Consider the following 18,893-nt stretch of genomic DNA (forward strand, 5'->3'; position numbering starts at 1 on the left):
CTATGGGCTATTTCATTGACAGGAAATGCAATGGTCAAATTTGGCAGATGCCAAAGCCAGTTTAGCTGCTTGTTCAGGCTAACATCTGATTCCTTTCATTGGTAGCCCTGTATATTACATGTAGAGATTCTGTTATCTGGAATCAGCTCTGGTTGTAAATCTTTCCCAGTATTTCCCATACCTGGCATCTTATGGCCTCCCCGGTAAAACCAATTGGTGTAGACTAATGGACAGCTGTGTGCTGTGTACTTGCACCCAGTAGGAATGGCACAATTTATATCAGTTTCCTACATTTTAAAAGATTTTTTTGGTTAATTTTGTGTCATCACTCTCAATTAGGGACACTCTGGGGTGATATTAAACCCCCCCCCGCCACCATGATGGGCGGGAGAGGGTCGGGGGGGGGGTGGGGGTTAAAAATTTAAAATGGCAAGATGTGACCCCAACCCGCCGGGTATGCGTCCATTGCTGATTTTACGACAGGAGGTTGTGTGCCATGTCTGTGTCCCGCTCTTGAGAGGCGGGTCACTTTATTATAATAATTAAATTAGGGCTCCCACAGTGCAGTTGGAAGTTTGATTTAAATTTAACACTTGTCGGCCGGGTTCCTCAGGGCTCGGGAAACCCGGCAGCTAAATGAAGATGGGAGCAGCCAGCTGCAGAAGGTATTTGCTTTTCCAGCACTTCTTGTGAGCCAGGAGGAGCAGGAGTGCTCCCACCAGCCTCCCCAAGCAGACCTTCTGCTGATCACGGCCTCTGTTCGCTGCCACGATCGGCCGACCCCCCCTCCAAATTTGCAATCTAGACCCTTCTGCCCCACGATCTGCTGGCCCCCCCATCTGCCTCACGATCTGCCAACCCCCCCTTCTGCCCCGCGATCTGCCGAGCCCCCCCTTCTGCCCCGCGATCTGCCGAGCCCCCCCTTCTGCCCCACAATCTGCCGAGCCCCCCCTTCTGCCCCGCGATCTGCCGAACCCCCACTTCTGCCCCACGACCTGCCGAACGCCCCCCCTTCTGCCCCGCGATCTGCCGACCCACCACTTATGCCCCGCGATCTGCCAACCCCCCATGCCCGTGATCTGCCAACTCCACCCTACTGCCTTGCGAATTTTTTTTTTCGTTCACGGGATGTGGGCGTCGCTGGCGAGGCCAGCATTTATTGCCCATCCCTAATTGCCCTCGAGAAGGTGGTGGTGAGCCGCCGCCTTGAACCGCTGCAGTCCATGTGGTGACGGTTCTCCCACAGTGCTGTTAGGAAGGGAGTTCCTACCCACCCTCCCACCCTCTTCTACCCCGCGATCATAAAAAATGATAATGAAGTCCTGTTGTTAAATTCTCCGCCTCCCCATAAATATCAGGGCTTCTGTGTCAGCATCAAGTGCTCATAAGTTAGGTACAGCACAATAAAATAAAAAGCAAAACTCCTTCTACCCCACTCCAACCTCAGAAAATGATTCCCTAATGCAGCAGTAGTCATTTTCCATTTTAATACACCAAAATGAGGAAAGATAATAACTCTTCCACTGACTGAGATCACAGCTCATTTACTACATATATATTCCCTGATTGCTGTGGGAAGGGGTATTATGTCTCATGCCAGTGGGATTAGGATGGCTTGATCACTACATAATTGAACTGTACTGCATTTCATGTGAGCCATCTGAAAGATAAAGTAAAGATGCGTCATGCCAACTGATTTCTTCGTGATGTTAAATGTTTATTTCTGTTTAAAACTGAAAAGTTGTACTTTGTACATTTGTAATGTTAACTAAGGTCTTACCAATTTATTGACTAAATGAATGCAGTGTTGTACTGTTACAACCAGGATAATGGTGAAGTAAAAATATTCTTACTCCGTGTGGTTGCTGTCAATGGTACGAAACAATTCATGCATCTCTTCTGCGTTTAGGGCTCCATCTGTAAAATAAGCCTTGAATTCATCAAAGGACAGCTTGCCATCATCTATAAGCAAAGAACAGATTTATCAGTCAGAGTGTGCAAATATCCATCATCTTCATCAACCCAGTCATTTTAAAACCTCTTCACAGCAACCCTGTGTTAAAAAAGATGGCTAGGATTGAATCAGAACATATAATGGGTCAGTAATATGTGTAAGATGGAATTAATCTTTCAAAACTATCAGATATGGTAACTTGAAATTTTGGCAGGAGACAGATGACTAATGTATATTAAATTGATCTGTTTTATAGTAATAACTGAGATTCTATCTTATGGTATTTTCCCAATTCTTGTCGTTGTCACGGAAATGAATCAGAAGGGGTGATTTGGCAATCTGGCATTTCAAGTGGGGGGGGGGGCATTCACCTGATCTAAGCCAATTTATATTTTACATATTTCAACAAGGTTCTCCCTTAACTATCTTTTTCTTTCCAGGTTGTAGAAATTGAATTTTTTTAACCTTTCCTCATACTCATCCTGAGCCAATCTCATATTCAGCCACATACTCCGTTCTGAACTCCCAATTAAATTCTCAATTAAAGTCTTTCATGTGGAACCTTAGCAAAAACCTTCTGAAAGTCCAAGTGAATTATATCTTGGGGAATTCCATTGTCAACTTTATCTGTAAAAACTCGTTAAGGTCATATAAACACATTGGGCTCGATTTTGCGATCGCGTTTCCGGCGGGTTCCCAGCGGGGTGGCCCCGAAAATCCCGATATCCGGTCACGTGACCGGATCGCGACAAAATCCCGGCCACTTCCGGGTACCGCGCTGACGTGCGGGGCTGCGCGCGCAAGCCCCGCTGGTGGGAATCCCGCAGGCAATTAAAGCCAGCGGGGTTCCACTTGAGAGTACTTAACTTGCTCGTTGTGGTCAGTTAATGAGCTGAAGCAGCTGTCAAAAGAGGAAGTGTGGGATTTTAGGTTCAAGGCAGTGAGTTTCACACACTGGGGGAAACAGTACCGTTCCAACCAGGCGTGTTGCAGCCAGCAGCCTGTGGCAGGTGCCAAGGTGCGCTCCACGGGGGAGAGCCCTCACCCACGCAGGAGGCCACCGCGTCACATAGGGCAACCCCTGCCCTCCACCACCCCCCGCCAAGCCAGAGGACAGACCGACACGAAACCGCAGCCCCAGTCCGAGGACCCACCCACCTACCCTGCACAACCCCTCAGACCAACACCTGCCAGATGGGTGGTGCGTTGACATCGTCGGAGGACGAACAGGATGAGCAGCCCCAGCAGCCTCGCAGTCCACGCCGTCCGCCTCGGAGAGGTGGGGTCCCCCAACACAGTGCTGTGTCACACCCACCTGCACAGCAGGAGGGAGAGCAACCGCAGAGAGAGATGCGTCGCAGGAGGCACTACCCTCCGCACAGGGTGTACAGAGCGAGGCTCAGCTTCATGGACCTCAACGAGGAGCAGTGCATACGGAGGCTCAGAGTCAATCGGCAGGTAGTCGCCGACATCTGCAGCCTCCTTAACGACGAGCTGCTCCCTGATGGACCAAGCAGCATCTTCCTACCTGTCGCCGTCAAAGTCACCACTGCCCTCAACTTCTTCGCATCCAGTTCCTTCCAGGGTGCCACCGGGGACATCACCGGGGTCTGTCAGTCCTCTGCACACAAGTGCATAAGGCAGGTCACCGATGGGTTGTTCCGCAGGGCCTCCCACTACATCAACTTCGCCATGGACGAGCGCAGCCAGATGGAGAGGGCGGTTGGATTCCATGCCATGGCCGGCTTCCCACGGGTGCAGGGTGTAAGCGACTGCACCCACATCGCAATACGGGCACCTCCGCATGAGCCAGGGCTGTTCATCAACAGGAAGGGGTATCACTCCATGAACGCCCAGCTCATCTTGTGACCACCGCCAGAGATTCCTACACGTGTGCGCCAGATACCCCGGCAGCTGCCACGATGCCTTCGTCCTCAGGGAGTCCGCCGTCCCGCCCATCCTGCAGGCACCCAACGCCGGCAACGGCTGGCTCCTCGGCGACAAGGGGTATCCCCTCCACACGTGGCTCATGACACCTCTGAGGAACCCCATCACCGAGCCGGAGCGTCGGTACAATGACAGCCACACTGCTACCAGGTCTACAATTGAGCAGACCATAGGGCTTCTCAAGATGCGCTTCAGGTGCCTTGATCGTTCTGGGGGAGCGCTGCAATACACACCATTCAGAGTGGGACGAATCATAGTTGTCTGCTGTGCCCTGCACAACATGGCCCAACAGAGAGGGGTGCCGCTGGAGGAGGCCCCATCCACACCCGCCACCCACATTGAGGAAGGCGAGGGCGAGGAGGAGGAGGAGGAGGAGGAGGAGGAGGAGGCGGAGGAGGAGGACGCGCCAGAGGATGTTGGACGACCCATGCGCCGAGCCGCGACTCACCGGGATGGTCGCCGGGCCAGGGAGGCACTCATACGTCAACGGTTCTCCTAGAGTCAGACACTGCGAGGCGCTCGCATCTCCTCACCTGCACATGCGAGCGGCCATACCAGCCCCCTCCACTGAAGAGTGCTGCCAGTAATCCTGCACCCACAGCAGTGTGCCCAATGGGTGGCAGCAGGTGTTCGCCGTCATGATGGCCTCCACGGAACGCACCTATTGCACAAGCCGCGGAAGAATGGACGAGAGGTGGCAGGAGTGGTGAGAATAGAGTATTTAATATCTCGAATGTGACATTATATAAGAAAAAAAGTACAAAATAATAAACACCCTGGTGTATTCCCTTTGTGATTATAAGGCCTTTGCAATTCTTTTCCGGGTACCCCTACGTGGTGCTACCCCTGTGGCTCCAGCAGAGGTAGTGGCAGGTTGCTCGTCTTCTTGCCTTGACCGGGTAGATGCTTTTGGCGGACGGCCCCTGGGTTTCGGTGCCCGTGACGGCACCTCCACAGACTGCTCCTCCTGCACCGGGGCAGGGGCAGACTCGGCCAACTGGAGAGGAGGCACCATTGCGGGTACTGGTTGAGAGGTGGGTGACGGGTGGGACGTGGGGGCGCCTTGAGAGGCGTCCCCGCTTCCATGTCCCCGGTCACCATCATCCCTCTCTTGGCCTCGGCCCACATCACCCCTTCCACCCTGCTGGACGGCAGTTTGGATGGCATGTGTGAGGCCTTGCAAGGCCACCCCTAGTGTATCCCTCAGCCTGTTGGTGGCGTCGGAATGTTGCTCACCCTGAATCCGTACAGACGTTGTCAGGGCCTGCATGGACTCGATCTGGAGCTGTGCGTGACGCTCGAGGGAGGCCAGCCTGTCCTCCACCGCAGACAGTCCCGCACCTACCTGCGACACTGTGTCGCCGGTACCCTCCTGTGCCTGCGCCACCAATGCCCACATGCAGGAGGTGGACTCCTCCATCGCCTGCGCTATTGTGGACAATGCGCGCGGCACCTCTGCCAGTACCTCAGCAATTAGCTGGTGGCCCTCGACGACTCTCCTTTTCACTGGTGGCCCCCTGGGTTCAGCATCTGGGTCCGGCTGAGCAGAGCCTGGAGATGAGTGCTCCCTCCGTCGCGGACCCTCCGCGGCTGCCCCTGCCACCAGGGTCTGCTCATGCTCACTCGTGCGCGGTGACTCACCAAGTGCTACCCCAACTAGTTGGCGAGGGGGACCCACCGAGGTGCGTGTCTCTGCGCTGGTGGATGGTTGGCTCTGATGTGACGATGCACCCTCAGAGACCGCCATGTCCTCTGAGGAATCGCCCTCCACGATCGCTTCACCCAAAGACGGACCTGCAAGAGAACAGAGGGCACTTTGAGGCATGTGGACCAACTTGACAGTGCGCCTGATGGCAGGTGATGAGACGGTAACTCGCGATCATGGGTGTTGAGTGTCAGCTTTCCCTTACCGGCCGTTTCGGCAGCGACACACTCGCCATCGGCCACCGACAGGCAATGTCGCGTGCGGGCGAGGTCGAGCGCCTCCACCTCTGCGTCGGTCAGCTCCACCACCTGCGGCGGCCCACCTCCGGTGCGTGCCCTTTCCCTATTGTTCTTGCTTCTCTTCTCCTGTGAAGGCAAAACACAGATGTGTGAGTGGGTGCGTATTGCATCGTGAGACGCATCGAGCATCGGTGTGGTTGGGTTGAGCGTGGCGCGGATGGATGGGAGGAAGCATGGGCCACGTGCCCATCCCATTGCATGGGGATTGGGGTGTGTGGTAGTGTTCGGGTGGGGTCAGGGATGGTGGGTACTTGCGTGCACGGCGAGGATGGTGAATGAGTGGCTGTGAGGATTGCTGATGGAGCGCAGTGGTGGCTGTGCAGGAGGGGGTTGTGATCTGTTCGGCGTGATGGTGGGGACGGGATGTGGGAGGGTGCGTTGGTGTACTCACCTTGCCAGACCTAGTCAGGTCATTGAAGCGCTTGCGGCACTGCTCCCAAGTCCTTGGGGTGTTGCCCCTGCTGCTCACCTCCGCCGCCACCTCTGCCCATGCCTTCCTGGTTGCGGCGGCAGGGAACTTGCGTCCATCTTCTGGGAAGAGTGTTTCCCTCCTCCTCCTCATGCCCTCCAGCATCAGCTGCAGTGCCAGGTCTGAAAAACGGGGCGCAGCCTTTCCCCTTTGCTGAGCCATCGTCTCAAACCGCTTGCTTGTAGCAGGAGGGGCTTTGGGAGACTGCCCCTTTAACTGGAGCTCCTACATCGCGTCGACGGTACTGCGCATGCGCAGCCGGCCGGCACGCAGCTGGGGAGCGGAGAACCCGGAAGCAGGGCTTAATCAGTTCAATTATCCCGCGATCGCGTGGGGGACGCACACAATTAGCCGTCCGCGTTTTCCATGCTCCCGGAGGACCACCCGCTGGGAACCCGCAGGCCTGCTAAATTCGAGCCCATTATAGCTATTAGGATAAATAAGCCTGCTTTTCAGCTGAACCATGAAACATCGTATAAGTGCTTGTTAAAACCAAACTGAATCTTGTAATATTTAAGACTACATCATGTTATCCAGCAGAGTAAACTAGTCATAGAGGTAATATGTTATTCATGAGGATGAGATGTTAATGGTTAGCAAGTTTTTAAAAAAAATACTGAGGAACAAAGGAATAAAGACATAGATGAAGGGGGTAATTTTGACTTTGGGTGATAGTGTAAAATGGGTGATATTGGATCAGCAGACCATTATACATCTCTCCCGAATTTAATTTCCATTGATTTCAGTGATGAACAAGAAGCCGGCAAAAACATATTGCATGGATGGTTTCCTTCTGTGCTATAACTTCTATCTTCTATGGCTCTAACCCAGTTCCACACACAATAAAACAGATCAGCATAAACTACTGTATGTGCTCCTAGCAACACATCCCCTTTTAATGATAAATGAACAAATTGTAGAAAACTGTAATACTTTATGACAATGGCGATTAAACTTAAAACCACCAGAGCAAAATATAGGCTGCAGCATTATAATAAAAATATAACAAAACTAGAATGATTTCATTTATTCAAACAATATTGTATAGATTTTACAAATCAGCACTCCCAGTACAGAGCTTTATGCGACCAGAGTGCATATCAGGAACTTGGGAGTGGAGATTATTGGTCATTAAAATGAATGGGATGGAAATTGTGACTTCTACGAGCAAATTCATGGTATGCACTCCAGTTGCTCTAAGCTCTGCACTGGGAGAACTAAATTATCAAATGTACCATACTGTAAATGAGAAAAGGGCTTTTGGCTTACATTATAGCTATCTTAAAATTTTCAACAGAAAGAAAGCTGACTTATGATTTTTGGAGCTCTGCTGTCATAATAAAGATGTAAAGACTGCAGAAGATATTCATAGTCAAGAAGTTTCCACAAGGTAGGCTCGATGAAGAAGCCCCTTCAGTTTATTTTATCTCATCTTTACAGAATATCAGCCCTAATTTCTTCCTAGCTTCACAGATTTTAACATCTTCCTGAAGAGGCAGGTGGGATCTTGGTTTAACATCTTGTCTAAAGGACAGCACCTTTGACAATGCTCCACTCGAGTGTCAGCCTAGATTATTGATTCACATCTTGATATGTATCTCAAGCCCACAAATTTCTACAGGTGACAGTGCTACCAAGTGAGTCAAGCTGATGATTAATGCTGCAGGATCAATATTAGGGCTTTCAGAGTCACCTCATTCATTTGAACACAAACCACAATCTGTTCCATCTTTTATTTCTTCCTTTAATTTTGTGCTGATTTTTTTTTCTCAATGTGAAAGATGTCTTAACAGTGGAATGGAACATTTTTATACTTCTCACAGGTAGCATTAAGCTCTCCCAGGTTAGGTATACCATGTCATCCCATCCCTAACTAGCCTCGCCTTAACTTACAATGTAATCAGTATCATTTTAAAGCGGTATATACTGTATTCTTATCACGCATATCAAACTGGATAAAAGTGAATGGGGAAAAAATAAGCGATTTTAGAAACCTTGCAAGCTCTAATCAACAGCTCGATATGAGCAGATCAAAATATACTGAGAGGATCACAGATGCTAAACATTTAGTGAAAGCAGCGTGAGGGATCAAACACAGAAAAAATGTTCAAAGCTAACGTTGCACACTGAGTTTTCAAAAGAACTTAAATTTGTTTCATTTCAATGCCATTGATGTAAACTCTTCAGAACATCTGTTGCTAGAGACAGAAGTTGACTAATACTGTCAGTGTGTGATCTGTTTATTGTTAGGGGCTCTGTGGAACAGTTTGAGCTTTAAAGACAGAATGCTTAATATTAACCCTTGTGTGTTTGAGAATAGAGGTTAGGGCAACTTGCTAAAATCACCTTTGTAATTCATTAGACAAATAGCTGTGAAATCTGAGCCATTTGATAAAAATACTGCAAATACATACAACACATCTTAATATCAGAAAGCCTTTCATGGTTTTTATGTGGCTTTGGCCTTTTTGGAAAGTTAAATTTTGTTGAAGAGGAAATAAACGAGTGGCACAATGCAGGAAATGTAAGAATTCCATTTGAGGTCCGAGAAGATAGGCATAAAATAATGATTCAGCCACTGCGCTGTGAGAGGAATGAACATTGCACGCATTCAGGGGCTGTGATCTGAAATGTAAAATGGAACCATCAGCAAAAGGCAGGATAAATCCAACTCAGCCATTTATTGCCCAATCAGTCATCAGCAAAGTGATGGAAGGAGCCATCAACAGTGATATCAAGCAAAACTTACTCATCAATAACCTACTCACTGATGCTCAGTTTCGGTTCCACCAGCACCATTCAGTTCCATACATCATTACAGCCTTGCTCCAAACATAGACACAAGAGCTGCCAGAGATGAGGTGAGAGTGACTGCCCTTGACATCAAGGCAGCATTTGAATGAGTGTGGCACCATGGAGCCCTAGTAAAACTGAAGTCAATGGGGATTAGGGGAAAAACTCTCCAGTGGCTGAAGTCATACCTGGCACAAAAGAAGATGGTTGTGGTTGTTGGAGGCCAATTATCTCAGCCCCAGGACATTGTTGCAGGAGTTCCTTAGGGCAATATCTAAGAACTATCTTCAGCTGCTTCACTAATGACCATCTGTCCATCATAAGGTCAGAGTGAGGCTGTTTGCTGATGATTGCAGAGTGTTCAGCTCCATTCGCAATTTCTCAGATAATGAAGCGGTCCAAGCCCACATGCAGCAAGACTGGACAACATCCAGGCTTGGGCTGATTAGTGGCAAGTAACTTGCCACACAAGTACCAGGCACTGGCAATCTCCAACAAGAGAGAGTCTAACCATCTCCTCTTGACATTCAACGGCATTACTATTCCCACATGGGAGCACAATCATCTCCAAGTTCCACACCAAGTCACACACCATCCCAACATTCCTTCATCGTCACTAGGTCAAAATCCTGGAACTCCCTACCTAACAGTGTTGTGGGAGTACCTTCACCACATGGACTGCAACGGTTCAAGAAGAAGGTCCACCACCACCTTCTCAAGGGCAACTAGGGATGTCACCCGTGCCAGTCTGAGCTCTATCAAAGGCTTCTGAGACGTCTAAGACAATTATAGATTAATCAGCAGAGTTCCAGAGATACATAAGATGTAAAACAAGATTTCCTGTGAAAAGATAACGTGGAAAGCCACGGTGGTGATCATGGATTAGCCCAGAACTTTCAAGATGATTGTTCATTTAAGAGTGTTAAGCGGTTTCCGTAACTTTAGAAAATATCAATGCGAGGACAATAGAGTGATAGTTAGAAGTGTAAGCAGGGTCAGCATCTCATGCATGTTTTTATATCCTGTAAAATCAGGACACGATATATATGGTGGCACAAATTAGATTTTTAAAATTAAAGTGACAATTTGGAATAGAGGATTGACTTGTACATTAGGTTTTGTGGCAAGTATCTCTTAGTTTCCTGGAAATAAGATTTTTTTTTTTAAATTTGGCATTCAGGAAGAGCAAACATTCTAAATAAGCTAAGGAGCAAAGGTGACACCAACAGTATTTCATAGTTAAAATAGTACAATATGAAAGAATGCAAGTCAGGGGGATCAGGAGGCACCAGAGCTGCATGGCTGGCACTTGTCATTCCGCCACTTGTCATATCTGCAGGCCTTGCAGACCTTCATGGCAAAGAGGGGAACTGGCTCCACAGAAACTAGCTCCACAGGTTCCAGGTCAGTAGTTGCAGAGCTGTGTCATCTGTCACATGTGCTATCTGCCGCAAGTGGCCATCAAAGTAACCAATATCCTCAGCGTTTATGCCTGTATTTCCTTCCAGGTTAACACAGGAATCAACTGCGATATCAGTTTAGAAAGGCTGAAACAATTTTTATCTCCATATGCAGCCACTTACCTTGAAGTAGCCATATCCCCTTAAATTTTTGCTGTAGCCCTACAGGCAAGAAACTAGGCTGAGAGCTTGCAGTTATTATCATAGTATCATAGTAGATGCAGCACAGGAGGAGGCCATTTGGCCCATCATGCCTGTGCCAGCTCTTCAAAAGAGCTATCCAATTAGTCCAATTCCCCTGCTCTTTCCCCATTGCCCTGTAAATGTTTTCCCTTCAAGTATTTCTTTAATTCCCTTTTGAAAGTTACTATTGAATCTGCTTCCACCACACTTTCAGGCAGTGCATTCCAGATCATTATAACTCACTGCGTAAAAAAATGTTTCCACATGACGCCTCTGGCTCTTTTGCCAATCACCTTAAATCTGTGTCCTCTGGTTGACGACCCTTCTGCCACTGGAAACAGTTTCTCCTTATTTACTCTGTCAAAACCATTCATGATTTTGAACACCTCTATCATATCTCCCCTTAAACGTTTCTGTTCTAAGGAGAACAACCCCAGCTTCTCCAATCTCTCCACTTAACTGAAGTCCCTCATTCCTGGTATCATTCTCTTCTGCACCCTCTCTAAAGTGTGGTGCCCAGAATTGAACACAATACTCCAACTGAGGCCTAACCAGTGTTTTATAAAGGTTCAGTATAACCTCCTTGCTTTTGTGCTCTATGCCTTTATTAATAAAGCCCAGGATCCCATATGCTTTTTTAACAGCCTTCTCAACTTGTCCTGCCATCTTCAAAGGTTTGTGTATGTGCACCCCCAGGTCTCTCTGTTCCTGCACCCCCTTTAAAAGTTTATATTGCCTCTCCTCGTTCTTCCTACCAAAATGTATCACTTTTCATTTCTCTGCATTAAATTTCATCTGCCATGTGTCTGCCCATTTCACCAGTCTGTCCATGTCCCCCCTGAAGTCTGTTACTATCCTCCGCATTGTTTACTACATTTCCGAGTTTCATATCATTTGCAAACTTTGAAATTATACCCTCTAAACCCAAGTCCAGATCATTAATATATATCAAAAAGAGTAGTAGTCCTAATAATGACCCCCGGGAACACCACTGTATACTTCCCTCCATTCTGAAAAACAACCGTTCACCACTGCTTTCTGTCCCTTTGCCAGTATTGTATCCACGCTACCTTTAATTTTGCTAACAAGTCTATTGTGTATACAAATGATCTGACCTTGGATATAGTGTGAGGTGAAACTTTGGCAGAAAAGGTGATTTTGTCCAACTGCATCTGCACCAACACAGAAAAACCTGCCCTTTTATTTTTTGTCTTTTGTATATTCAGAAAGAAAGGAAAATATGACCCTTATAAACTAAAATAGCACTGTGTAATATTAATAATGAAGGCATTAAAAAAGCAAAGAGACATTTCATATAAACACATTCATTGTTAATATCACGAGCAAAATTTCAAGCTTGTAATGACTTAACTCTCCCATCAATTGACCATTCACTTGTACCATTCTAAATAGCCTGCTTGATTTCTGGAATTAACCAGGAAGAGAATCATCATAAAGCATGCATTGTAGTTGAAGATGCCAATGCACCAACTCTGTAGGGCCATTTTTTCCGCTGTCTAAGCTTCCCTCCGTATATTTTCTGTGTACTCCTGAGGCCTTCCTCTACGTTAAATTACTTTTGATGTCCATTTGGCCCTAACCACCTATAGAGATGTCATCAATCTCAGCTAGAAAATACTCCTTTTCTTTTAAAATAAAGGAAGTTTCCTCACACAATCATCTATCTTTTCCCTGTTAGTAATTTCTTCCCTTGAGCTACTATCTTCAGTTTCATTGCCTGGATCAACAAACAATTTCATCATCTTTTCTGCAATCCTCTGATAACCTATCATCACTCTTTCAGCTAAATAGGACAGCTGCAGAAAATTATACATTTTTCCTATGATGCTGTTCTAAAGACATAGTTTTGAACCAAAATGTGAGAGATTTAATTGGTAATCATAGGAAACAAATGACTACAATACAGGGGAAAAGGCTTACCAACACAGAAAATAATGGAGCTCCCCCATATGACTTAGTGCGGAAAACACCACTTGGCTTATTATTAAATCATACGTACCAGAAGGTCCCAGGATCAATTCTGAGTCAGCTGGACAGATTTAGGGGCACTATGATTGGGATAAATGTCCTGGGTTAGGGTGGGTAAAGCCATCAGTGTTCCAATCCAAGCCACTGTGATACAATCCAAAGACTCCTTTTGGAAACAATGCTATGCGGGTCTTGGGTGAGGATAATTTGGGCTCTGCTGTGATGCTCTCGGTAGTTAACTAAAATCTTGCGAGTAATTTTAACTTTTATCGCTGGAGAAGAAAATCAGATGAGGTGTAAAACAGGCTGCCAATTCCTTGTCACCTGTTTCTTGTCCGGTGATAAAAATTGAAATTATTCTTAGGGCTCAACTTTGAAATGGTGGTGGGTTGGCAGTGGGGGAGGGGGGGGCGGGGGTGTCGAGGGTGAAGCTGCAACACAAGGGGGGGGTGGAGAGAAAGAGAGATGTAATCCGGCGCTGGAACGGAAGATTGGGGTGGGGTGGGGGAGAGTGGAAGATGGGGTGGGGGGAGAGGGGAAGATCGGGGGGGGAGAAGGGAAAATCAGGGGGAGAGGGGAAGATCAGGGGGGAGGGGGAAGATCCGAGGGACATGGGGGGGGGTGAGAGGGGAAGATCGGGGGGGAAGAAGGGGACATCAGGGGGACATCAGAGGGGAAGAGGGTGATCGGGGGGAAAGAGGGGGAGATCGGGGGGACATCGCTGGGGGGGGAGAGGGGGAGATCGGAGATGGAGACATCAGACATTGGAGCAGGGTGGAAAGATAGATTGATTTTGTGTTTTAACTTTGTTATTTAATTTATTTTGTTTCTATTTCCCTGATCCAGCCCTTCACTCCTGGTTTCACCAGACATGAATCAGAAGCTGTGGGAAAGCCACCCAGGAAAGTTAAAAATCGTTCTAACTATCTAATATGTCACAGGTAAAGTGCCTTAAGTACCTCAATGAGGTACATTTGGTTCTTTAACTATCATCCCACCGGCTTTAATTGCCGGCGGAACTTCCGGATTCAGGACGCCCACACGCACACAGGCCTGTCTGTGGGAAACTCGGACATGAACGAATAAAAAAAAGTCGGCAGGTTGGAGCTGCCTTCCGAACCTGCTCTGCATTCCTGCAATTTTCACAGCCCCCCCCACCGCCCCCCCCAGCCCCAATGCACCCAAAATTTAGGTTTAAAATTCAGCCCGTGCATCAAAAATGGTCAGTTGGCTGAGGTATTGGAGGCCTCCCAGTAACTGTGGAACTGTATCCCAGCAACTGTAGAGGAGTGGAAATAATTGCCATTTTTTTTTAAAGCAATTGTGTGTATCCACTAACTGTCCTAAAAGGACAATACACAGGTGATAGCTAAACATGTTGGTAAAGTGTAGTCCAAGACCAGTTTATAATAAGTCCACTGAAACTTGTCTAAGAACCAAAAACAAAATATTTTTCGGGCCCAGATTTGAATCTAGGTCTTCAGAGTTAAAAAAGAAATATGACAGTAGACAATTGTACCATCAAGGTATCTCATAAATATATTTGTTCCTAATCAACAATCTTGAGATAGAAAAATTTCTCAATTGTGCCACATTTTTTTTTATTCGTTCATGGGATGTGGGCATCGCTGGCAAGGTCGGCATTTATTACCCATCCCTAATTGCCCTTGAGAAGGTCGTGGTAAGCCGCCATCTTGAACCGCTGCAGGTTCTCCCACAGTGCTGTTAGGAAGGGAGTTTCAGGATTTTGACCCAGCGACGATGAAGGAACGACAATATATTTCCAAGTCTGCATGATGTTTGACTTGGAGGGAAACGTGCAGGTGGTGTTGTTCCCATGTGCCTGCTGCCCTTGTTCTTCTAGGTGGTAGAGGTCGCGGGTTTGGGAGGTGCTGTCGAAGAAGACTTGGCGAGTTGCTGCAGTGCATCCTGTGGATGGTACACATTGCAGCCACAGTGTGCCGGTGGTGGAGGGAATGAATGTTTAGGGTGGTGGATGGGGTGCCAATCAAGTGGGCTGCTTTGTCTTGGATGGTGTCAAGCTTCTTGAGTGTTGTTGGAGCTGCACTCATCCAGGCAAGTGGAGAGTATTCCATCACACTCCTGACTTGTGCCTTGTAGATGGTGGAAAGGCTTTGGGGAGTCAGGAGGTGAGTCACTCGCCACAGAATACCACGCCTCTGACCTGCTCTTGTAGCCACAGTATTTATGTGGCTGGTCCAGTTATGTTTCTGGTCAATGGTGACCCCCAGGATGTTGATGGTGAGGGATTTGGTGATGGTAATGCCGTTGAATGTCAAGGGGAGGTGGTTAGACTCTCTCTTGTTGGAGATGGTCATTGCCTGGCACTTGTCTGGCACAAATGTTACTTGCCACTTATGAGCCCAAGCCTGGATGTTGTCCAGGTCTTGCTGCATGCGGGCTCGTACTGCTTCATTATTTGAGGGGTTGCGAATGGAACTGAACACTGTGCAATCATCAGCGAACATCCCCATTTCTGACCTTATGATGGAGGGAAGATCATTGATGAAGCAGCTGAAGATGGTTGGGCCTAGGACACTGCCCTGAGGAACTCCTGCAGCAATGTCCTGGGGCTGAGATGATTGGCCTACCATCTTCCTTTGTGCTAGGTATGACTCCAGCCACTGGAGAGTTTTCCCCCTGATTCCCATTGACTTCAATTTTACTAGGGCTCCTTGGTGCCACACTTGGTCAAATGCTGCCTTGATGTCAAGGGCAGTCACTCTCACCTCACCTCTGGAATACAGCTCTTTTGTCCATGTTTGGACCAAGGCTGTAATGAGGACTGGAGTCGAGTGGTCCTGGCAGAACACAAACTGAGCATCGGTGAGCAGGTTATTGGTGAGTAAGTGCCGCTTGATAGCACTGTCGACGGCACCTTCCATCACTTTGCTGATGCTTGAGAGTAGACTGATGGGGCGGTAATTGGCCGGATTGGATTTGTCCTGCTTTTTGTGGACAGGACATACCTGGGCAATTTTCCACATTGTCGGGTAGATGCCAGTGTACTGGAACAGTTTGGCTAGAGGCGCGGCTAGTTCTAGAGCACAAGTCTTCAGCACTATAGCCAGGATGTTGTCGGGGCCCATAGCCTTTGCTGTAGCCAGTGCACTCAGCCATTTCTTGATATCACGTGGAGTAAATTGAATTGGCTGAAGACTGGCTTCTGTGATGGTGGGGATATCGGGAGGAGGCCGAGATGGATCATCCACTTGGTACTTCTGGCTGAAGATGGTTACAAACGATTCAGTCTTGTCTTTTGCACTCACGTGCTGGACTCTGCCATCATTGAGGATGGAGATGTTTACAGAGCCTCCTCCTCCCGTTAGTTGTTTAATTGTCCACCACCATTCAGGATTGGATATGGCAGGACAGTAGAGCTTTGATCTGATCCGTTGGTTGTGGAATCGCTTAGCTCTGTCTATAGCATGTTGCTTCTGCTGTTTAGCATGCATGTAGTCCTGAGTTGTAGCTTCACTAGGTTGGCATCTCATTTTTAGGTATGCCTGGTGCTGCTCCTGGCATGCTCTTCTACACTCCTCATTGATCCAGGGTTGATCCCCTGGCTTGTTGGTAATGGTAGAGTGAGGAATATGCCGGGCCATGAGGTTACAGATTGTGCTGGAATACAATTCTTCTGCTGCTGATGGCCCACAGCACCTCATGGATGCCCAGTTTTGAGCTGCTAGATCTGTTCTGAATTATTCCATTTAGCTCAGTGATAGTGTCACACAACACATTGGATGGTGTCCTCAGTGCGAGGATGGGACTTCGTGTCCACGAGGACTGTGCAGTGGTCACTCATACCAATACTGTAATGGACAGATGCATCTGCGACAGGTAAATTGGTGAGGATGAGGTCAAGTAGGTTTTTCCCTCATGTTGGTTCGCTCACCACCTGTTGCAGGCTCAGTCTGGCAGCTATGTCCTTCAGGCTCAGCCAGCTTGGTCAGTAGTGGTGCTACCAAGCCACTCCGAGGTGATGGACAGTGAAGTCCCCCACCCAGAGTATGTTCTGTGCCCTTGCTACCCTTAGTTGCTTCCTCCAAGTGGTGCTCAAACATGGAGGAAGACTAATTCATCAGCAGGAGGTTTCTTTGCCCATGTTTGACCTGATGCCAAAAGATTTCATGGGGTCCGGAGTTAATGTTGAGGACTCCCAGGGCCACTCCCTCCTGACTGTATATCATTGTATCACCACCTCTGGTCAGTCTGTCAGGACATACCCTGGGATGGTGATGGAAGAGTCTGGGACGTTGGCTGAAAGGTATGATTCTGTGAAAATGGCTATGTCAGGCTTGCTCTCCCAATTTTGGCACAAGTCCCCAGCTGTTAGTGAGGAGGATTTTGCAGGTTTAACTGGGTTTGGTTTGCCTTTGTCGTGTCCAGTGCTTAGTGGTCTGTCTGTTTTAAATCTTATTATGACTTTTTTTAGCAAGATTGTACAACTGAGTGGCTGGCTAGGCCATTGTCAGAGGGCAGTTAAGAACCAACTACTTTGCTATGGGTCTTGAAGCACATATAGGCCAGACCAGGTAAGGACGGCAGGTGTCCTTCCCTAAAGGGCATTAGTGAATCAAATAGGTTTTTACGACAATCCAGTAGTTTTATGGCTATTATTACTAATACTAGTTTTTTTTAAATTTCTGATTTTATTTAATTAATTGAATTTAAATTCTCCAGTTGCCGTAGCAGGATTTGAACTCTTGACTCTGGATTATTAGTCCAGGTTTCTGGATTACTAGTCCAGTAACATAACCACTCTGCTACCGTACCCACATTGTGCCACAGGACACTTCCATTTCCCATTCTCTCAATTCTGGGAACTTTACAGAAGAGACAAATGTATTTATTTTTAAAGGTAGTTCCAGAAGTACAAGAGATCGGGAGTCGGAGATTTTGGGTGGGGTCGGAGATCGTGTGGGAGTTGGAGATCATGGGAGAGGGGGTCAGAGATTATGGGGTGGGGTCGCTGCAGGTAGGTTTGATGAGCCTGGGGGAAGCACTCCTGCTCCTCCTGGCCCACAGCTGTGCTATAAAGGCACTTACCTGCTCTTTCAGGCCTTCTCTCCTCCTCTCACGTGGCGTGAAGTAGAAGGCCTGGGAATCCCGGCCCCCAGGCGTTAAAGACAAAAAAATCTGTTAAAATGGAGGCCCGCAGCTTCCTTGAAAGCTTTCAGTGACCGACTTGCCTCCCAAGAGCGGGTTGGTTGCTCGCCCCTTGACCCGCTTCCATTAAAACCGGAAATGGGCAGGTTGGATGTGGGTTGGGGGCGGGTTTTAGATTTTTAACTGTTTTACTGCCTCCCCTGCCCCCAACCCACCCATTTTTCCAAGTTAAAATCATGCCCATAATATCATGATAATGTCCAAATATGTTGCTAACGACACCCAGCAGGGAATATTGTTATATGATTAATTCACTGGCGACATATGTTGTGTTTATACCAGGATATTTTGATGTTAATGCTAGCTTTGCCAATGTTTTCTCATCTCATTCTTAATTAGGTAACAGCAACAGTTAACTTCTTTACCCAGAGAGTGGTTAGAATGTGGAACTCTCTACCACAAGGAGTAGTTGAGGAGAATAGCATAGATACATTTAAGGGGAAGCTATATAAACACATGAGGGAGAAAGGTATAGAAAGTGGGGTGAATGGCCTGTTTCTGTGCTGTACATTCGATGTAATTCTACGTAGTTACGTTAAAGTTAAAGTTAAAGTAGTTGAAATATTAAATGAACACTTTATAAAAGTATAATACCAGCTTGTTCTACATGTGTAGTACATCTCCAGGATTTTAAGGTCAGGGTGGCAAAGGCATCCATAACTGCATGTGGATGAATCTATTCACATCCTGGCCATGACAGCAGCCTGGCTTTTGGACAGTGACTCCTTCTCCCTCACCGAGGGCTACACTTTCCATCACCTGCTCCACCCAAACCATTATTGCGAGTCCCACCTCGGTCTCTCCCCCAACTCTTCTGGCACCTTCTCCTCCTTCAAGCACCTAATCCTTTTTCATCCCTCCCACTTCTCAACTCAAAATCATTATAATCTTCCACCCTTCAAAA

General features: G+C 47.6%; 1 protein-coding gene across 1 annotated transcript in view; it reads right to left on the reverse strand.

The window, feature by feature from the left end:
- Positions 1-18,893, reverse strand: part of necab1 (N-terminal EF-hand calcium binding protein 1) — a 204,728-nt gene that overhangs the window by 159,044 nt on the left and 26,791 nt on the right. Inside the window, exon 3 of the mRNA XM_067975307.1 lies at positions 1,854-1,962. Coding sequence (XP_067831408.1) covers positions 1,854-1,962 — 109 coding nt within the window. The remainder of the gene's footprint in view (positions 1-1,853; positions 1,963-18,893) is intronic.

Source organism: Heptranchias perlo, chromosome 3, assembly GCF_035084215.1.
Source record: "Heptranchias perlo isolate sHepPer1 chromosome 3, sHepPer1.hap1, whole genome shotgun sequence".
Taxonomy (NCBI): Eukaryota; Metazoa; Chordata; class Chondrichthyes; order Hexanchiformes; family Hexanchidae; genus Heptranchias; species Heptranchias perlo.